Raw genomic sequence first — 22,877 nt, forward strand, 5'->3', positions numbered from 1 at the left:
AACTTTACACACTCTATATAAGTGACCAAAACAAGATGATAATATTCACTAGAAAATACGCGCGATCGCAAACAAGTTTTGTTCATTCTTCCATGTGCATTTAGACGGTGCACAGCTCTGCAATGGAGGTCATCATGCACGAGGTTTCCAACCCTGACGATGGTGTTAAGAGTGAAAGTGTAGTTAGATATACCGGTAGTGCAGAAAACCCAGTGACTTTGACGCAAGATGAAGGAATCACCAACACTAGCAATTTCGCTCAAGTGCCCTACGAACAGAGGGTCGAAATCGAATTCAAAAATCTGGTTTACACCGCATCTCTAGGGTTCAGAAAAGGTCACTATTGTGTTATAATATGAATTGAATTGAATTTTCAAGTACGTGCCGTACCAATCGTTACGAACTCATTATTTTGCGCTATTATTTGTAAGATCTAAGATAAACCAGTTAAATCGATTTCATCAATAAAAGGTATTTTGTAGCGATAAGATTGTTTTATCGACGTCATTTCCAAAAATTCCAAGAATAATTACCGGTTCATGACCCTGAACAGCTAAGCGAGTTTTCTAGCACTTGCATGAACTAAAACCCAGCATTTTTCAATTTTACTAATTGTTAGACTTATGATCATTAAGTGTAGCAGATTTAACCTTCAAGATTAATATCGCTCTCACCTTTATTGACCTGTTTACCCACTTATGACAATACAATTGATATGGTAAACAAAATTTACAACGCTCGTATTTTCACCCTGCATTTTCGGAATGACAACAACTTTTGCATTTACAGGTAAAAAAGAGATTCTTCATGCTATCAACGGCAGGTTTCCTCAGGGTCAGTTGATCGCCATCATGGGACCCTCTGGTGCTGGCAAAAGTACTCTGCTCGACATCCTCAGCGGTTACAGAATCCGTGGGGTGAAGGGTTTCGTTAACACAAACGGCACCCCAAGAAATTTAAAAGCGTTCAGAAAGTCGTCTTGTTACATCACGCAAGACGACAGACTTCAGCCCCTTCTCACCACTTCTGAAAACATGCAAATCGCCGCTGACCTGAAGCTACCCCTTGAAGTATCCCAATCCGAGAAAGCCGAAACTGTAAGTTTTGTTTTTGTGACGTTTCGGGCTATTCTCGTCAAGGTTGTGTAAGGAAATAAGAATTATTTAAACATTCTTTGATCTGTTGTTGATGTAAAAAAAACTGTATTGATAACATGTACGCGTGCTGCATCTTATCAATGTTTTTGACCCGTGAAAGCGCTCTGAAGACAACTAGGACAACATAATGTATATTTTGCGTATTAGTCGATAAAAACCGTTCCTCATTAGATTAAACTGTTTTGTTACAGATTCAAGCCATTCTGAACATGCTGGGACTCGAACAAACTAGAAACACGAGGGCTTCTGGTCTGTCAGGGGGACAAAGAAAACGACTGTCGATTGCTCTAGAACTCGTTAATAATCCTACAGTTATGTTTCTCGACGAACCCACAACGTAAGTTATTCCCCAAAGAATTGCGAAACGTTGTACTCATTAAATAGAATTTATTTAGTAAGCACAAATTCTATTTGTTATCGACATCACGAGGTCGCATAAGACACAAATCGCACTTTCGGTTCACATTGGAGGAAGCTTTGATAGGCTTATCGAGTAGCGGGTGGTCAGTTTTATGATTAAATGTGAGATGAGCGTTACATGGAAATTTTAATCGAACGACACATGCTTGCACGTCTTTAAAATAAATTTGTTGTCATGGCCGAATAAAAACAACTAGAGAGGTTCTTTCCACAAAAAAAAAAAAAATTAATGCAGTTGGGGATTTGCCCAAATTACTATAATAGTTCCAGTTGTTAAGAATTCCAACGTCACAACCACAAAAAACATCATCTCTTCTCTTTGTTGCAGCGGTTTGGACAGCTCTTCGTGCTCACAGTGTATCAAATTACTTAAAGACTTGGCGGGACAAGGAAGAACGATAGTGTGCACGATCCATCAGCCTTCCGCCTCTTTGTTCCAGTTGTTCGATCAAGTTTACGTCTTGGGTGCTGGCCGATGTTTGTACCAAGGCAGTACCGACAACTTGGTACCGTTCTTGGACCAAGTGAAGTACCCCTGTCCACAGTACCACAACCCTGCGGACTTCGTAATCGAATTGGCGTGCGAAGAATACGGAACTGACATAATAGACACGATGGTTACCACGACTGGTAATGGAAAGTGTCTGACATACGTCAACAAAGATATATTACCGACATTACACAATTCCACAGGTAATTTAGGTCAATTATCCCAAAGGTTCAATTATTCTAAAAGTAGAAGGCACACGTTCAAACGTGATAACAGAAGGTGCGATTCATCAGATTCTAATTTTATCGTGAACTTAGACTGCTAATCATTTATCGTATCCATTTATTGCATCTCTATTTGATCATTCCCACGACGAATGATAGATTCACTGATTTCAAGGTTATCTTCAAATCGATTGAATCCTCACTCAAAACATTTTTTGATAGTCAAAGTAAAGAAACCAATTTTTCTCCATGGGTGTTCTCGTATTCTTGCGCACAGATTTTTTCGGATTGATCACGAGTTGTTCATCGTCCAGACAAAGATAAATGTTTTGTAGATAACCACCTGCGACAAGCGGTCTGCGTTCTTGCCAACACTTATCAGTTATTTACATTTTTACTTCTCTACCAAAAAACCACAATCTTGTTTACTTACTCCTTGTCACCTTTTAAATAAATCTTCTAATGATGCATCCAATCATTCCAGAAGAAAGTACTAGCCTAGTCCAACCACAAAAAGACGATGAAGGTGGATTACAAGCTACCAGTTCTACGAACCAGCTCAAGGTTCTTTTGAGACGCGGTTTCATAAAAACTGTCCGCGATCAGGTACAAAACCGAACTTTATCTGATGGTACCAATTATCAAGATTTTTTTTCAGACTCTAACTTACTTGCGTGTCTTGGTCAACGTCTTTGTTGGACTCATGTTGGGAACGCTGTACTGGCAAGCCGGTAGAGACGGTACCAAAGTTCTAGACAACTATAACCTTCTTTTCTCAATATTGATGCACCACATGATGTCGACAATGATGCTCACTATTCTCACCTGTAAGTCACCTTTGAAAATGATTTGTCCTCGACTTATCCGCAATTTTCTTCCAGTTCCCAACGAAATGTCCATTTTGATAAAAGAGCACTTCAACAGATGGTACTCTTTGAAAATGTACTACGCTTCAGTCACTCTAATCGACATTCCTGTCTCGGTACGTCTAACCTCTCATTACCTCAAACCAGTACTAATTTATCTTGTAGGTTGTCTGTTGTGTACTCTTCTCGATCATAATCTATGGTATGACGGGACAACCTTACGAACAAGACCGATTCTTCATGTTCTTGGTCATCAGTATGCTAGTCGTGTTTGTGGCGCAAAGTTTCGGATTAATGATCGGAGCCGTCTTCAACGTTGTCGTAAGTATTGATCAACTTAGTGTAGAAATAAAATTAACGAGAGATCTTGCAGAATGGTACTTTTCTGGGACCAACGTTATCAGTACCAATGATGATGTTTGCCGGTTTTGGAGTCACTTTGAATGACCTGCCGACGTATCTGTACTGGGGGAGTTACATTTCTTATCTCAGATATGGACTCGAAGGGTTCGTTGGAGCCATCTATGGTCTAGAAAGACCGACGATTTATTGTCCCGATGACGCTTACTGCCACTACAAGTACCCGAAGAAATTTCTTCAAGATATTGCAATGAAGGGAGATCAGTTCGGCAATGACGTTATCGCCTTGCTCCTTATCCTCTTCATTTTGAGGGTTATTGCGTATGTACTACTGAGATACAAACTTATGGCGATCCGATAATTTAAACTAAATTATTTATTGACCTACCTATTGTAATAACAGGAAGTAAGGCTGTGTTATTTTATTTATATTTATTATAATGTGCTGTTTACGTAGTTTTTGTACTTGTTACATTTATCTTTAAGAGAGGACGACTTATGTATCGAAGAGTACATTCACTTACGTTTTTAATAAAAACCTATTGTTTCAATCTCTTTGTTGTAAATGAACAAATATCACCTTACCTTTGATTACTCTCGTTCATGACAACCGTTGTAAAATAATCTAGAAATATTTTCATATTTGATGGCGGAAACAAAAGACTGAGAAATGTCACAAATTCTATTGTCAGTGTCAAATTTCTCAAAGACGTTCGTGATTTCGACAGAAATGCAGCAAATTGGCAATAAGAAAGTTATTCGTCGAACTAGAGAAATAATTTGTAATACATTCGATTATATGATTATTTAGGGAAAATTTAAATTCACCTAGACATTTTACGGCGTTTATGAGAAATTTGACACTGACATAACAATTTTCTGAAATTTCTCAGTCTTTTGTTTCCGCCACCAAATATGAAAATACCTCTACTGAAATATCAAAACTACAACGAATATTTTAAAAAATATATTTGCAACAAGTCAATTCTATCTTATTCTAGATAATGGAAATCGTGTTTTATTGCATTTTTACCATTGTTACCAACATCAAAGTCAGAATGTAAAAAAACAGACTAGGTTTGTCCTACATATAACCAACTACGACTACTTTAAACTCTCAAAGCATATTTACTGTAAAAATAAATAACACATTATTTGTATGTTAATTATCACATTTGATCATGAACACATCTTCAAAGAACCTAAGTGTAGATACGGTATTTATTACAAGTGGACGTAAGCTCGAATAAAAGCGAAAAGCCCTGTCCACGATAGCACAGTTTGCAGTTCAATAATTCTCTTAGGCCGATTATTAAAATTCTTCTTTTATTGAGCAGCCAAATCTATGTAAAACGTAGTAGTTCAACTAACTTTTGTACACTACCTTACGCTAGTACAAGATGTGTATAAAAACAAAAGTGCTTAGTGCAGCCGCAATTTCCTTTCATGATCGCTTTTTAATTTGAACGCTCAAGGCAAAATAGGCCGCAATTCTAATAATGGCGATCAAAATTAACATGAAAACCACAGCCGTTGAATACTGAGCATATTCCATGTCCATCTGGTCCAAAAATTTCTCCGGATAGACGAAATGGCAATAGTCGGTGTTGCAGGGCAACTTGCCCCTGTCATATCCGAGAACTGACAAGACGAGCCCTTCTAGACCGTATTTTAAGAACGATATGTGAAACAACCATCTCATGTAAGGATGAGAGTCGTTTAGTTGTACAAAAAACCCTGAAAATATTGTGAAGGGTAGGAAGCAAAATGGTCCAAAAATCACGCCGTTCTGGAAAAATAAGAGTGCGTGAGTGAGTTTCGTAACATGGAAGGTAAACTACCTTGATATCCATCATGGCACCGATGAACAGTCCAAAGCTTTGAGCCACCAGCGATATCAGAATGCACATAAACATGAATGAAAATATTCGATAGGCTTCGACTGGTTGCATCGTCAGAAAGTAAGTCACTATTGCGTAAATGAGTGTGGCTACTATCTGTTGAAAAAATCGTTTCAATAAAGTTTAAACTGTGTAAATAATACTCACTTGTATTGGAATGTCGGCTAAAGTTATTGCTAAGTAGTAGGACTTGAGCGAATACCATTTGTTAAAGTGCTCCCTCGTGATGATCGGCAATTCTGAAGGGACTGCAAGAAAATTTAGTTACAACGCCAACGAGACAACTTTATCGTCTTACACGTGGTCGTGACGCAATTGAACGCCGTCAACATGAGAAACATAACGGTGAAGAACAAGAAATTGAAATTATTGAGAATATTGGAAGCGTCTTCTCCTATTCCATGGTAAAGTACTCCAATAAAAAGTGCTATTCCAAAATGCGTAGTCAACCTCGAATACGTCAAAGTCCTGTCACGACTGTTCAACAAAAACGTCCGCTTAAGTAACACGTAAATTTGATTGCAAAAAGAGGTCGGATATTGACTGTGCCAACAAAATGTTGGATCTTCTTTGAGCTGGTTGCCGTTGGTCATTCTACTGAAAAGAATCGGCGGGGCTTTGACGGGAGTAATCCGGCCGCTTTCCATCAACCTATCTGCAATCAATCTTAAGTTACTCGATTCAGGATAAGTTGACCTGAGAACTCACCTATGTGGTTCATCGACTGAAGTTGAAGGGTGTTTCTTTGGTTGTTTCGCCATAACTCATTTAGACCGTTCTCCGACGTCTTGACCAGAGTGTCAGTGCAATCGCCGTGCTCGCCGGAAGCTACTTCGAGCACTGAAATACAGTTTGGTTTGTAGTTGATGAATTGACAGCATCCTGCCGCTTTTCAGTTTCACCTGAAACAAGACTAAAAAATTTAGAAAGTCTACCATGTTACAGAGATTAAAAATCTGCTTCCTCGACTCCAGCAGACTCTCTCTCTCCAAAGGTTAGTTTTCTAAATTTCTTAATATTGTTTCCCGACATGTCACATAACGCGAAGGCATTGTTTTTACAAACTTGGAAATTAAATTAAAACCCTAGATTCTCTCAATAATAAGAAGAACTTAGTAATTAATTTAGGTATCGGGCGTTCACTTAAATTTCCCGTCAAAGTTGGCGTCGATTGTGAACGCACACGAATTACGGATCAGCAGATCAGCTTGTTTAAACCTAACCTCATTTTTTGCGTTGTTTTCGTTTTTACTCTGCAGACTGACAGTGGTGCGTTCACAATCGATTCTTTAACGCCAACTTTGACGGGAATGAACACCCGATACATTTGTCTGACACAAACATGAAAACACACAGTATATTATCACTATTTGAAGTATTTTTATCAATTTAGTATCGTTTTTGTAGGTTTCAAAACGGCTTTATTTATTTAATGTATCAATGAAAATCGCACGTGTGTAAAGATAAAATAGAAAGTTCACATTCGGCACGGTTGCCATGGCAACAACAAAAAAATCCGGAAACTTCTTACCATTCAAAAAGATTAATATGTACTAAATATTATTTTCGTAAACATATCATTGACTAAAACATATATTTTTTTATCACTGTTACCGCACAAATTCGACCATTGCAGATTTGATATTTAAAAAAATATGTCTCTTCAAGTGTTGGTGTGCGATTATCTTGTTGAATATCCCATATGCATGCAATTTAGTTTTTGTAAATTTTCCTCTCTTTTCACTCATACTGTTGTTATGTAAATAAACACGTGTCGCAGACTCAGACAAAAGCATTCGTGAGGTCGGGAAAAATTCGGGAATGCATAATTTATGCACTGGCATTCATGATATTGTTCGGAAATATGAAGCACCAATCTTCGACTCGTGCAGATTTTCACAACAAAGCATTGGTGGGTGCAGAAAAATGGAAATAATCCGTGCACAATGGAAAGAATAACTCACAATTTGCTTCAAGAAATTTAATCCAATTCAGCGCCGTTAAATTTCAATTTCAGCCAACGCAAATGAGATCGATTAATGCACTAGTGCTGAAATTCAAATCTGACAAAACTGGATTAAATTTTTCAAAGAGACAAAAAAACACAAAAATGTACTAATGATGCATTATCTGTTTTCAGGAAATAGTTTGTCAAAATATCCCTCGTGCTTGTCACTCGTGTGACCATTGACCTTTTATATTTATTAATTACCTTGAAATATTTTTCTTTTAGTAGATTATTGACCAAAAAATTCTTAATCAAATCTTTTCGAAATATCAGATATTTAAGTGATTCCAAAACGAATCCTAATTTTGGTAGCGTGCTGTATTATAAATAATTTTTATCGGAATAATTTAATACAAAAGTGGAATATGCTAATCTACATAGAAACCTTTCATTACGCCCTAATTTATTATCAAGAGATAATTCTTTGTTTGTTGGAAAACGATTGAGACAATCAATCTGAGAGAATGTGTATTTATTTACCACAAATAGTCCATGGGAAATTAAACAAAATATGATTCACATTTAAACAACAATATTATACCGTTTAACAATGGTACAATTTAACATCAGGATGTAAACAAAGAGATTCGCCGTCGTCATCCAGCGCCACTTGATATCTAGAAAAAGTGTTAATAACCTTGCTTGTAAGACAAAGACCTTTGTTCTTATTTCGAAGTGAGCGTAATTTTCTCAATTTTCGTTAAAATGATAACTTTGACGTTATCTATGAAATCATCAGCACCACAATACAACATATTGTTTTATTTAATAATTTGATTTTTGGCACGAAAATCGTGGAATGTGAACATTGATCCCAAAATAGTATCATTGTGTTGATTTAGATTTCTTTCACGTTTTCCACAATTGGGTGTTCTAAATAGCCACAAACATCGAACGATCGAACCTTAATTGAACTTTGCTACACGGAATTTATTTTACTTTTTTGAAAAGTAACATAACATGTAATCATTTTTATATTGTATAGATGAATGATAAAGCTAAGTGAACGTTAGAAAAACTAACTAATTACTGTCCGTCTAATAATATCGGAGTTAAACATGATCCTGTAATAAATGTGTAAACCAGTCATTAAAACAAGCCTTTGTGGCATTTCGTTGCAAGAATTGTGAAAATTAGCTAATGCCAATAATTGACCACAATCGAAGCGTATCTTTCAAGTTGGCATAACAATTCTCGCAACGCCTCCGTCCCCACATGAGTACACTTCCTCAACTCATTGTTATCAGTGTTATCACAATCAAACAAGTTAATCATACTTACGATAATCTGCAGGGTTGTGGTATGGCGGACACTTCAAATTGCTTTGTTCCAAGTACGGTAATAGACCTTTAACGGATCCTTGATAAATACAATAGCCATTAGCTACCGCATAGAGGTGGTCGAACATTTCGAAAATCATCGCACTCGGTTGATGAATTGTACAAATAATGGTCCTTCCGGTCGACGCGATTTCTTTTAAGAGCATCACGCACTGTTTCGATGTGAGACTGTCAAGACCGCTTGTTGGTTCGTCGAAGAACATCACTTCGGGATTTTTTAACAATTCTAAAGCTATGGATAATCGTTTTTTCTGTCCACCTGACAAATCACAAGTTTTAGATTTTTTGTGTTCCCATAGATTGATAGATTCCAAAATTTCCTTAATCTGGAAAGAGATGGTTTGTAGTGTGGCTTAATTGTGGGGAAAATGTCACAATTACCTTTGATTGTTTTTCTTTGTGAGTATTTTTCGCGCTAAGCTTGAGGTTCGCAGCTACTGTCATTGCTTCGTGTACGGTCAATAAAGGCTGGAGATTGTCGTTTTGCATTATGTAACACGATTGTTTCCTGAAAGTGCTCTCATCTCGGACTTCACCGTTCACCAACAGGGTACCCCCAACACCTGATGTCCTGCAATTTTCATTATTTATAAGTAGAATCAGAAATAGAAGCCACTTTATTGAGAAGAAGTTTAAATAGGACGGAACTCTTTCTTTCACTAAAGGACTTTATTTCTGAAGGAAAAATTAAATTTGTTATGTTTAAATGTAAGCTTACTTCAAATACAATTTACAGCTATTTGTAAGTTTTTAAATTTTACGTCTACTCATCTATCGTCTAATTTTAAGAAATTTTATTTTAACGCATATTAATGTTTTATACAGGGTGTTAGGTAAATGTCCGGCCAAACTTTAACCGCGAGCTACTGGCTTCATGTAGAACTCGGAAAAAATATGTAAAAAATTCTACGTCAAAAAATAAATTGACATTTAATTTTTGAGGTACAATTTTTTTAACTGCTTTTAGTCTTCTACGTTCTCACAACCTCGTAGTTAAAATTTCGGCATATTTTTAAAATACACCCTGTATATCGTATTTTATAAAACGTACGCCAATACGTAGTAACCTCTAGGAAATATGCTTTAAAACAAGAAAACCGCATTGGTGTACGTTTTATAAAATATGATATACAAGGTGTATTTTAAAAATGTGCCGAAATTTTACCTACGAGGTTGTGAGACAACGTAGAAGACTAAAAGCAGTTAAAAAAAATTGTACCTCAAAAATTAAATGTCAATTTATTTTTTGACGTAGAATTTTTTACATATTTTTTCCGAGTTCTACATGAAGCCAGTAGCTCGCGGTTAAAGTTTGGCCGGACATTTACCTAACACCCTGTATACTGTTCTGGTCTAAATCTTTTTTTTTGAAGCTTCTCCAGCACTGTCAATCCATTGCAAACTCAAAAATAAAGAATTTTTGCGATAACAATGCTGTTACAAAATGTGTGTATTAATGTACAAGAAACCCGAAGGGTTTGAGGGATAAAAGAAAAAATCAAATAGGCGTAAACCATATATTACATTTAAAGTGGTTCATTTAGGAATTCTTTTATATTATAAACAGAAAATATTCATAAAGAAAATTAAAAAAATATTTAACCACTTCCCTGATTTACCCAAGCATACTCGAGCGTTAAGTTCTTACCGGAGAAAGCACAATTGAAACTAATTAAAAATAACAATGCTGATTGGAATGCGGTGAAGATAATTTTTTCGACGAATAGATCAATTTTTCCCGATTAATTTCCACGTACACCAAACATGTGTGTTCAACCAATCAGAGCGCTTGCTTTCATCCAACCAAAAATGTTTATCGCGATAAAAAGGTCCTACTACTCTGTCATCAGTCAAAAGTGATTAAAATTGCATGCTATTCCTGTCGGATTCTCATTTTTTTTTAATAATTGTGTTTTTAATAACTGTATTATAAATAAATAATTACCTAACGTTAAAGTTTGTACTCTGGAATTAATCTTGCCAAAAATAATACGACCTAATTTTTTATATCTGATAAATTTCCCATTTTTCACTTAGGTAAACATTATTTCACGAATTAAAAGACTACTGAAAATCACCAATCAACACATTATTATATCGATAAATGCTCTCTTCCTGCGACAAATTCCCTCTTCCTGCTTCGTTACTTAACAACAACACAAATAATAAGTGCATTAATTAGTTTAAAAAGTTTCCCTGTGTTTTGCGTTCTTTTTTAAATTAACTTCCGGAAATAATCTATTCAAATATCCCGCGACCTTCAACTTTTCCTTAAATAAATTTTCATTTTAACATACACTCAAACTAACAGCATTTTAAGTAAAATCATGCAATAGTTCTCGTGTTGTTGCTCTTTTGTGTCAAAAGAAGATCAAAAAAGGTTGTGGAATATCATTCTTGAAAAAAAAATTACAATGGTTAATTTTTTTTTTAATTTTGCCCATAAAATCAATTGCTTATAAACAATTGCATACGGACAATTGAACGATTTTTATTGTTCTTTGGTCATACAAGATCTACTGCCTCTGTGTAACACAAATTCCTTTATAAAAACGGATTTGTATACATATTGTCACCCCGGCGCAGCACCGTTTGCGTCCCGGTTTTTTCTGGGCACTCTACACTCTCATTGGCCAGCTAATGTGCGGGCACTGTTCGTGCCGCGTTTGGTCCCAACTTTCCCATAAATAGGTGCTGCCGACCGAAATTCGGCCCACTTTCGTTCACGCTCTAAACGTGTTCGTTTCGTTCACTCCTCTCCTACAAAAAAGACTGCGGCTCCGTAAAAGCGAGCTGGACAAAAAGACGACCAGCATCTCGAGCGGGGGGACCTAACCGGCTCTTTCCAGATCCAGAGTCACTCCGGCGTGGAAGAGGCATCGTTCCAAAAGTGGACTAAAATTATTTCTGTGTCAAAGCATGTCATTAGAATTTAATAAATCTAAAACTATCGTGATCTAGCGTGCAGTATACAAATTACTTCAGCTGGAAAATATAAATATCTTGACTAATTTAGACAACGAAAATTGGACATGCACAGAAAACTGTACCACCGGTTTTAACTTTCAATATTATTTTTTTCCTAAAGCAATCAACTATTTCAACATTATATCTAATTTTGCCAAATTGTTTGAAATCATCTTACATCACTACATTACTCGATTAAGACAAGAAAATTAATTTCACCTTTCAACACAGATGATTCTACAACCACAAATTGGTGTTGTTTTGCTAGAGTACTGATAATTTGTTGCAATTATTTTTGACGCAGATAAATTTTTATAGTGGTGGGGCATAAACCAGACGAAAACATTGTAATAATTATTCAATTTATTACCTGAAACATTTAATACAATCGAATATGTAATGTTTGATAATACATAATTATTCTATATTTTCGAGTATATGTAATATTATTTCTTTTTTTTATAAATTCTATATTAAAAATGGCACATAATACAGTGTGGAATAAAATGATTTACATCTAGTTACCTTTGGAATTTTTGCACATGTAAATTTTCCTGTACCGCTCTACTTTTTTTTTGAAGTGCCGAACTATTAGTTCTGTCAATAAATGTCATCAATCGAATTGACAACTGTTACAATTTACTAAATTGAATTAACAAACGTTGGTGGCCACTTTCAACACTAGCTGTGACTTGCTTTAGTTAGCTCCTTTTTAATTTCAATCTCTACTTTGCATTCATATCATCCCTTCGCAATAAATCACATTTGGAATTTTGGAATATTTTGAGGTTAGGGTTTCTTTTTTTTGTAGAGCGGCATTTCGTATTTTTACAAGGATAATGCAAAGGTAACTAGATGTAAATCATTTTATTCCACACTGTATTTGCGTCACATGATTCTATGGTGAAATAGAAGCAAAAAAACTCTAGGAGTTATTAACAGTCAAACTTGAAAATTTGCTTCGATTGTAATGGGGAATATTGGAATATTGGGAATATTGGTTTATTTATATATACATAATTCGATTTTTAACTAAGTTAGAGTGATTTTTAGGACTTGAGTAAAGTCAGAAAGTAACAAGGATTGTTATTAATGTCATTTTTGACAATCATAATAACTTAAAAAATATTCGTCGAAGACCAAATTCGAATTGTAATTTTTTGTTTGGCATTCAACGTAGATTCGCGTGACATAAATATTATGCGCAATTTTTAATACACCTGTATAACAGAACAATGGATTTTATAAATGAAAATGCCATTTTAGTAGACCACTAAAAATTGTGCACTTGTATTCGAACCAAACTTAAATATACTGCAGTGTGACGAATCCTGATGTCTTTGTTGTATCTCGTCAATGGAGACAATGCAGATTCTTGAAGTTATTCACCTCGAATACTTTTCTATAAGCTTCTTAAGTTCTTACAGTCACAAGATTTGATTAGTTTGCTATGTGACGAACATTCATTAGTTTAATGTTCCCTTAGTAAACACACAACAGATAGTGACTATGCTTTTGGATATCGTCCAAAATATTTAATACTTTAACCAGCAATAAGTTTAAGATCAGAGGCGAAAAGCTAACCACTCTAGGTTTAACGTATTTTTAATGAACTCAGATTGCCATCGACACAGATATTTTGAGTGTGCTTCATGCGTTGATTGGACGATTTGGACACTAAATTGCTAGTCTGGCATAGACAAATCGCAGTTTCTTGTCGAAAAATTTCCTTTGAAAACTTGTGCAACTTGTAACATCCTGAAACCTTGAAAGTTTGTCATGAGCGGAGTGGGTAAGTCCCATTATTATACAGGACATGAGAGAAAAAAACACTGCAGCGTTCAGACAGAGTGAAATGAAAACCATGTGCCAGAGTACTCCGGTGCTAATGTACGGAAACAACGGTTGCTCGGCTCGAGCTCGGTACACGTGCACCCAATTTGGATCAATACTGAGTCACCGGGTGCTCGTGCACCGAAGAGAAACCGGTGCATTATACGAACAGAAACAAAACACTCCCTATTTGATTTGTTATACCATGAATATTTCATTTCGAGGAATCAAAAGTCGATTAATGATAATCAAATCAGATCAGCGTGAATTATGATTCTGTCCTGACCTGAGGATGACATCTGAAAAATCTGGAAAAACTGACAGAATAAACAGTTGTATTTTGAATTGCTTATCAGTGTAAAATTCGTCTAGATTGTGATGATCAACAACGAGTTTATGTTGACTACTGTTTTAACTAAGCAATTGTCAACAGAGTAGCGCCAATTTGTCTGTTTTGGGGTCAGCATCTCAATCTTAACAAATCATTAGTTACCCTGAAGAGGCTTGAGTGATAAATTTAAATAATCTGATGCTCTAGGAGGTCAGTCTCGGGTTTTTCTTGAGGGTCAAAAAGAATTCGTTTCGCGACTAACAATATGGAATATCTAACCAAAAATCTGTCCCTGATGCATATAAAGAGGTTGGGTAACGACAACGAATAATTTATTATTATTTATTAATCATCATGTGCAACAATATATCTTGAAAGGGTCGTCCCAGAGTAAATGTTGACTGGAGATAACACTTATCTCTGGATTACCTGGAGCGATCTTTGACGGAAAGCTAAAATTATTCCGTGCAAAATTCAATATTAGTACAAAACCAGTATAATCCCGCTAAAATAAATATTAACGAGTAATAATTGATTTTGCCACACAGTTGACGAATCGATAGTGTCTTAGGTGTTAGTCGCACGCGAGGTAGTAAAAAGGTCATCAATTTTGTAAAAATAACAGCTAATTAACTCCTTTCAAAATGTGTTTAACGTACCAGAACGCTTTAATGCCTCAATAGATTGTTAACGAGAACCAAAACGTATTGTGGAGTATTCGATAGTAAAAAACGTCCCGAAAATCAATCACTCGATTAATTCGAAACCTATTGATGATGTGAACAGTAAATCATAATTTAACAACAATGCTTGAGTGCATTTCAATTTAATCTTTTACATAACTCGACCTCGAACCAAATCACTGCTTTCGCTGCAATTGTCAACAAAAAATTTACCAAAATCTTGTTGTTCAAGGATTTGTAATAGTTGCATGTGCAAGTGCATCGTCAAAGAACGACGACCTGTCTTTATAAAAAATAATTTTTCTTCGATAAACAGCCGATGCGTAATAAATCTCGAGCATGTGCATTTTAAGGAGATAATGAATTTATAATTTATTGTTGTAATCATGTTTACTGAGTAATGAAACAATCTCGTGCTAATGAATGCGGAAAGTATGAAGCAATATTTTTGCTTAACACCGTACTTACGTGTAGCCTGCTAATATATTCATAAGGGTTGATTTGCCAGCACCGGAAGGGCCCATTATTGCTGTTAGTTCGCCCGCAGAAAATTCCCCATTCACATTACGCAAGACGTCTCTCGGTTCTGCGAAATACAATTAGTATTTAGAAACACAAATGTACAATAAAGAAAATTTACACTTGGCAGAAATTAGTAGAGTAATTAATTTTTTAGTAGTACATAAGGCGCAAAATGTAGAATAGTCCGGAGACTCAATTATCTTACGAAGAATAGAAGGTCACATGCATGCATCTGATTAACTAGAATTGTTAATAACATTGAGATTTTTTTTTTTTATGATTACGAGTGATAGTGTTAAGGTTTTACCCAAGTTTAGCGTTACCTATCTTTATTTTAGCGTGGAGTGGGCGATAACTCCCTATTCCACCTATATTTATCCCTTAATTAAATCACGAAGTATTATCCTTCTAATCAAAACAAATAATACTGACAAATACACCTCTTTCAATTTATTATTTTGGGTGATGGGTAAACCCATTTCAGTGTATATTTTTTATTACATTAAATTACATTAATCCTCACCCACCTAAATTCACCTAAATTCAGAACAAAGTGTAATAAATGAAAAGAAAATTAATGTCTACAATTCGAAACAGTTAAAATAATTAACAACAGATAGGATAACTTAAGTTAATATAATAAAGACATAAAAAGTGGCTTAAGTAGAAACTAAACTTAAACTTTATTTTCAATTTCTTTTACTAGGTTACTGAGTCTTGTTGGGAACAAAGCAACGCCTTAAAAAACCATTACAGCAAAAAAGTAAAGAAATCAGGTCTGGTAATTGCTTGCTTGCATCGCTCCTTCAGATAAGCCTTCCGCCCAAACACTAATCTAAACATTTTTGTACCACGACAAAATGCCATACTCTTATTTTTTCATTTTCAGATATTTTTCCTTATTCGTTGGATTTTAATAAAACTGTTTACTTATTATTTGTATTATTACATACATCAGGTGTTCATTTAAATTGATCCGCAAAATAGGCGTTAAAGACTCGATTGTGAATACCACGGATTACAGATCACGGATCAGCTTTTTATCTATCTAAATCTAACCTCACTTTTTGCGTTGTTTGTGTTTTTACTCTGCAGACTGACGAGTGGTGCGTTCACAATCACCCGATACATATTTTACCAAGTCAGGCAAGGTGTGTTTAAAAAAAATGGGTGTTTAAGTGACTTAGTGTTTGCTTTTGTTTCCATTAATGTATAACGTAGCTTCGTGAGCTGTAAAATACTTCGTGAAACACAAAGGAGTGGAAGTAGACGACTCAGAATACGTATTTCAAAAACCATTGAAGAAATAGTGAAGGAAACTATATAAAATAAACTGAAGCTTTCAATTTCTCATTATTCCAACAAATGAAGTTATGATTAAAGTTTGGCTATACCGGGTGGGGCATCGGTTACGCGCAGCCGTGAAATCGCCACTTCTAATTAATTAAAAATTAAAATTGGCGATATTTTATACACCTAAATAATTACTGTATTGATAACGTATATTTGAGGATTAAAAAAAAATTGTTAATAAATAATATGTAAATTTAAAGTTTTTACCCTAAATGAATCACAATTATAAATTTTGACGTGGTTGACTAAATAATTCGCGTGACTTATGGCAAAATGGTATAATTTGCCAACAAAAGATCATTCACTAGTAGCCGACCGTTTTGAAGCCTCTTATTCACAGCTTTGCCATAAAATTGACAGTTCCCATTGTCACCTAAATTTACGACAGCACAAGTAGCTTAATTCAAAATCGAATTGATGTTTTTTCCCGCTGATTTCGTAAATAATTATAGGAAGTGAACCTGGGTAGGTCAGTATAAAAATCAGAATTTGACTTTTTTGTTGAAATTTACTTTTTTTTGCTTTGTAAGTGAAAAATTATCAAAAAATCATGAAATGTACCTTACCCAAAAATTTCGACAATTTTATTTAATTAGAAGTCGCGATTTCACGCCTGCGCGTAACCGATGCCCCTCTCCCCTCTGGGTATATTTGAAAAATTCGTCAAAGCATTTCAACTATAAAGACGATCTACACGACCACAAAATTACTTGAACGCTCGTTACATACAATTCGCGTTTATGGAATCCATTGCAGCCTGAAACTTATTGATTCAATGTAGAAGTATTTAAAGGGGACCATTCATTATTTTCAATGAAACCATTTTTAGCAACAACACTATTTCTAATCATTAAGCAATAAAGTGATAAAAAAATACAGCAACTGTCAACTTTTAAAAACACCGTATATTTCAATGTACGATAACAGATTATAATTATAGCAAATTTATATCATAAATGATCATTAAATTAGATCTTGTGAAACCAGATAGGATCTCTGAGGATCTACATGTGTTCCACTTGTGGCTGTACCTTATTGTGATTGTCATTGTCAAGCCGCTTGTTTATAATTCAAAACTATTTCCACAATAAATCCAGATGGGAATTTTTAATCCAAAAGAATTATTTTATTTTAAACTGATTGATAAATATTTTATTTATTTCTGAAAATGTCATTCAATGATTGAAAAACCACATTTTTGTTTGAATTGGTCTCACTAAGCGACATAAAGGACGACCTACAAGTTGATGCAGCTGTTTGATTACTGATAAACACCTGTTTGTAATTGTGGCGATAAAGTTCAATAAATAGATTTTTTAAACTTCCGAGGACTATTTTACCCTTTTATGTCTAGACTCGTTAGCAAATTGGCAACAATGCTGTTTGTCAGATCAGATTAATAAATTACCAACCATCGATCGTCCGTTTCAGGTAAACATTTATTATACCAACTGCTATCTGTTATGCATTTTTTATTACAACAGACGATCAATGCGTGGTTTTGATCAAACCAATTACGTTCTGCCGACAACACTTGAACCTAGTTTGACCTTACTTCATTAATTAATAGGACGGTCTCTCATTTAGCCACAATTAACTGAAACGCTTGCAGAGAAAATCCTACGAATTTTGACACCATTTACCGATTTTATTTAACTCATTTCATGGATCATTTCACACACGCATAAATTACAGCGGAAAGATAAGAATGGTGTTTATCTATTTCGTAATGACAATGTAATAGTAAACTACGATAACCATCCTCGTATAAAAATATATTGTCTCCTTTCATCAAAAATAAAAAAATCAAAGCTATTTTCAGAAGCAAATCACCTTTTATTGCCGAGTCGTTATCCTTTTCTCATTCCGTGACCTTATTTGCGGCGATTTACTAAATTTACTAAAAACTAAAACTATGTATTATTATTTTTTATCAAACTCGAGTGTTTACTGTATTTTTTATGTGCAACTTTTTTTTAATAATTTGTCAAATGTTACTGAGAAAAACACACCTAAAACCAATAGACATCTATCAATGTTTCAAGTGTTAAGTCCATCAAATAGAGAAATTCATTGAATTCCTTCTACCGATCTTTTGTTACTTTTCACCCCAAGATCTTTATAACTCGGTATAAAAATTCCGAACATTCTTTATGGACAATAAAAAATCTTGCAGCGTTTAACAATTTAGGAACAACCAATGATGCTCTATGTAATAAAAAACTATGCAGTTCTAAGAACAATTCGAATTCACATCAAGAAACTCGTAATTTGCGATAAGTCAATACATTTGGATAAGTACTGAGAAGACGTCTTCTTGAAAGTGAGGTAATCACAGTATCAACCTACAAGTTGAGTTTTGATGCCATAAATCATCATAAAGGAAGATTTCATTTTCCTCGCCAATGCAAGCAATTAACCTTGTTTGAGAGATAATAAAGAGAGGCGTCTCTTTCACGGCTTACACAAATTTAGACACATTAATGGTGGTTCTTTGTCCCTATCATCGTTTCTTTGCATACGACAATGCGAAATTCTACTACAATTATTGAATAACTAAAAAATAGTTATTTGTATATCAAGGCCGCGAAATCATTCTTATCGTACCGAGAGAACAATTGTCGCCGAAGCCGCTTGCGGTCGTGGCAGGACAATCTCCAGGATGTTACAGGATTTCGCGGCCAAAGTGTACACAACATTTTTTGTGCAACCGAAAATATGTAATTATAATAAAACGAACAAGTAAAATTTACTTCACTGTCAATACATATTAAATACATACATCAAATAAAACAATTCATTTTGTAAATAATCGTAAAAATGTCAGAAACTCTGATTTGAGTGATTTGTATCAAATATGTATTAAAATGTCGTTTACTTTAACGGCCGTCGTTAAGATGAATGGCCGCTAAATTGGATTTCACGCCTGTTTTTGGTACGCGAAATGCTCGTTTCGCGTACGGTTGCACAAAAAAATAATTTTATATTTAATTTTTCATCACATTTTCGATTTGGTTTATATTTATACCAATTATAGGTATCAAATAAAGAATCTGTGTCAGTGATAAAGATGCCACACTGAACCACTTCTATTGGGAAAAGATTCTACTGTGCAACTAAACGTAAATAAATAATTGGCTCAAGTAAATAGGTATTTACCCTTAGGGTGATAACTAAAAACCGGTTCTCAATAAAATATTTTTTATCATGTATCAATCCCAGAACAACATTTTTATTGCCAGTCTATCTTATGCAGATATTTCAATTAAAAAATTTGTAGACGAACGCATAATTATGTTAATAAAATTGTTCTCAATAAATGTTAAAGCACATATATTTAAACGGCTAGATCAAAAATTATACAGGGTGTTTTCGAAGTTGAGGCGTTCCTTTTAACATGTGATTTTATATGTTGTTCTAAATAGTTTTAGCCAAAATCACCTTGGTAAAATGTGTACGGCAATGAAGATACAATAAGTTAATTTTTTTGAAATTTTTGAAACCGGTCCTGCTCAAAAAAAAATCAAATGAGCATGGACGTTAATCAAAAATACTGTCAGAGTTGTCAACTAATTAGTCGGAATGGCTTCATCATTACGAAAATAATGAACAGATATGTTGCTAATGTATATGCGCAATGTTATCACGTTATCAGAATGCAGCTGCGGCGTCCAGAGAGTATGCAGAGCGATTTCCAGAAAGACACCATCTTGGGCCACGTTAGTTATTAATCTAGTACAGCGGAGAAATAGACAGGACCGGACTCAAAATTTTAGAAAACAATAAAAATATACAATCAATTATCTCCGTTAATACAAACATTTTACTAAGAATATTTAGGCTAAAATTCTTAAGAATAATGTACAGTACCTCGTGTTACAAGGAACGTCTCAACTTCGAAAACACTCTGTATACATATATCTAATTATACACGAGTATACAGGGTGTATCTGAGATACGTGTGTTAATTTCAACCAGTGAAAGAACTCGCCAATTTATGAAACTTTTCTCTATAACATTTTGTAAAATTCGCAAAAGTATTCCAAAATTTTTTTACCACACGAGTCGTTTTGTGTGAATAATTTTTTGTAACCATGAAAATTTTAATTTTAAGAAATGTTCGCCCTTACCCATAGGCGGGTATATACAGCATTCACGATTGTTTCAAATTCAGACTGTCTACGAAAATCTGACATTTTAGTTGGCAATATGTATTGTGATTTGGCATAATAAATCTATTTTAGGTTATAATTGAATTGCACTAAATCAATTACGGAATTGACAATAAGACGAATATTTAATAACGAAACGTCATGACAGGACCTAATGCCAATCTACAAAAAATATGTTAGCCTGCTACTTGTTTAAAACAATCGTGAACGGCTAATACACTTTGATGACTGATTTCACAAATTTATTCCAAATGTTATACAGAAAAGTTTAATGAATTATCGAGTTCTTTCTCTGGTTAAAATTAACACACGTATTTCAGATACACCCTGTATATGTATAATGTATTTAAATTGCTAATGATACCAACAAAAAAAAAATGAATTCTTTATTTACATTTTTTTTATTGTCTACTAACACTCGAGGTTGTGTTATAGAGCGATAAACGATTAAAAAATTAATTACACATTATTGCAAAAAGTGATTAATAAATTTTATAAATTCAAAAATGTATTTCTCTTTCAGATCCGATTATTGATTAGAAAAATGAAGTACATATTGCTATTTGTAAAAAAATTAATAATTCTTTGAATTTTTATTTTCATTTGATTAAAAACTTGGATAAATGTATTTTTAAACATTAATTTGTTCAACAAATGTAGCTTCTGTAAGAAAGTGTCAGTAACTAGCGCAATTGAAATTATATCGGCTTATGTTACTAGCAATTCATTTCTGTTATAACAATTTACTAAAAATTTTGTTATAATTTTATATTAAAACATAAATCATCGCAATGAAGTCAAGGTTAAAATCAAAAATGTCTTGAAGAAAATTTATTAAACCTTTTTGGTCGATAATAAAGGTATGTAATTATTTTCTTGGTTAAAAATGAACTAGGGTAGGTACGAGAAAAGGGAAAATATACTCTGGGACCAATTTTATTGTTATTAAAAAATATCTGACGAACAAATTTAAATTATTAATCATCGACAACAGTATTAAATACAAATTATGAATCATCAATTCATCATTATTAGAAAACAGAGAACTTTTAACTTTGAATTCAACACTCTCCGCTGTGATATGTGTCATCCATGTAGACAAAAGATAAGGAACAAAATGTTCGTTGTTTATTCACTTTTTCTTTAAATTTGTAAATAAAAAAAGTTGCAATTATTTGATAACTATACAAAGGAAATATCTTAATCTTCTAATAGTTGTGACTTATCACAAACTATTAATTTTTGAAGAACAATTTAAAGCTACAACATCGGCACGGACTGGCCAATCAAGAAAAAAAATGTGCCGATTATTGGTTAGGAATGTGAGCACGATCGCAAAAATTAAAGCTCCTACCGCATTGATTGCCGCCTTGACTTCTGAACCTAAATCAGATGAAGGTCGCGAATCATTCATGCAGATGTTCTCAAGGTTTATCGAACCCGCTTTCCACTTTTCCACCCCAATCGAACAGTGGCGCGCCAATACAAGTCGACTCTCACAAATGAACTTACTTTTCCTGAAGAGTCCTTCCTTGACGGTGTAGGTGATGCTTTTAAAACCCACGTGCACTGAACCGGTCGAACCTTGACCGCACCTGACGAGCGGACCATCTTCGGGAATCGGGAGCAGCTCCAGTTGGAGCGAGTCGGGTCTCTTGTGGGGTTTGAGATGCGGCGTGGACGCGGACGTCGTCTCCATCGCGGTACATCCAGTCCACACCGTTCTGAGGTAGTAACTGCGCGACGATTTTCACCACTATCACGCTACTGCCCCACTCTCTTCTTCTCTTTTCTTTATTATCAACATTCGGGCCGGCTTTCGGCTATTCTGGATTATGCACGAGGGATTAGCTGAAGAACTACGCGGGAGGACTTTATCCAGTGTCGTTATGCCGTTTACTATCTCACGCCGACTCCGAAAAACAACCTATTGTCTTATCAGCCACGAATGATAACATTCACTTAATCATTCATCGTCGCAATTAGCTTCAGAAAGAGCCGTGCGAGTCTACAATGATCAATACTTTATCGTGTAGTGTTATAAATTTTCTAATCGCCCGTGATGGAAACCCTTTTATCTTTGTTGGCGCAATCGAATTCTGATAAATTCGCTTTTGGCAACGAGACCGCTTCGAAATTAAGTTTTCGACAAATTCCCAGGTAATTGACAGGTCTTAATCAAATCACTCACTCGATGAACTTGCCGCAACAAGGTCGATAGGGCCAAGAAGTCAACTTCATAAATTTGTT

At 34.7% G+C, this 22,877-nt stretch overlaps 2 protein-coding genes across 2 annotated transcripts; one reads left to right on the plus strand and one right to left on the minus strand.

Annotated features, from left to right (window-relative positions):
- Positions 1 to 28: 28 nt before the first annotated feature.
- On the plus strand, positions 29 to 4,068 carry LOC138132947 (ATP-binding cassette sub-family G member 1). Its single transcript, XM_069050690.1, has 9 exons — positions 29 to 336; positions 790 to 1,097; positions 1,349 to 1,494; positions 1,906 to 2,270; positions 2,776 to 2,897; positions 2,950 to 3,118; positions 3,173 to 3,273; positions 3,323 to 3,478; positions 3,531 to 4,068. Exons 1-9 carry the CDS (start codon positions 123 to 125, stop codon positions 3,876 to 3,878), a joined length of 1,929 nt encoding a protein of 642 aa, XP_068906791.1. The 5' UTR covers positions 29 to 122; the 3' UTR covers positions 3,879 to 4,068.
- Positions 4,069 to 4,469: 401 nt separating this feature from the next.
- LOC138132945 (ATP-binding cassette sub-family G member 1-like) lies at positions 4,470 to 22,510 on the minus strand. Its single transcript, XM_069050686.1, has 9 exons — positions 22,140 to 22,510; positions 15,049 to 15,166; positions 9,148 to 9,337; positions 8,708 to 9,092; positions 6,127 to 6,258; positions 5,717 to 6,073; positions 5,566 to 5,666; positions 5,359 to 5,514; positions 4,470 to 5,306 (listed from the first exon to the last, which is right to left on the minus strand). Exons 1-9 carry the CDS (start codon positions 22,324 to 22,326, stop codon positions 4,962 to 4,964), a joined length of 1,971 nt encoding a protein of 656 aa, XP_068906787.1. The 5' UTR covers positions 22,327 to 22,510; the 3' UTR covers positions 4,470 to 4,961.
- Between the last annotated feature and the right edge of the window lie 367 nt (positions 22,511 to 22,877).

The sequence above is a fragment of the Tenebrio molitor genome, chromosome 6, assembly GCF_963966145.1.
Source record: "Tenebrio molitor chromosome 6, icTenMoli1.1, whole genome shotgun sequence".
NCBI lineage: Eukaryota > Metazoa > Arthropoda > Insecta > Coleoptera > Tenebrionidae > Tenebrio > Tenebrio molitor.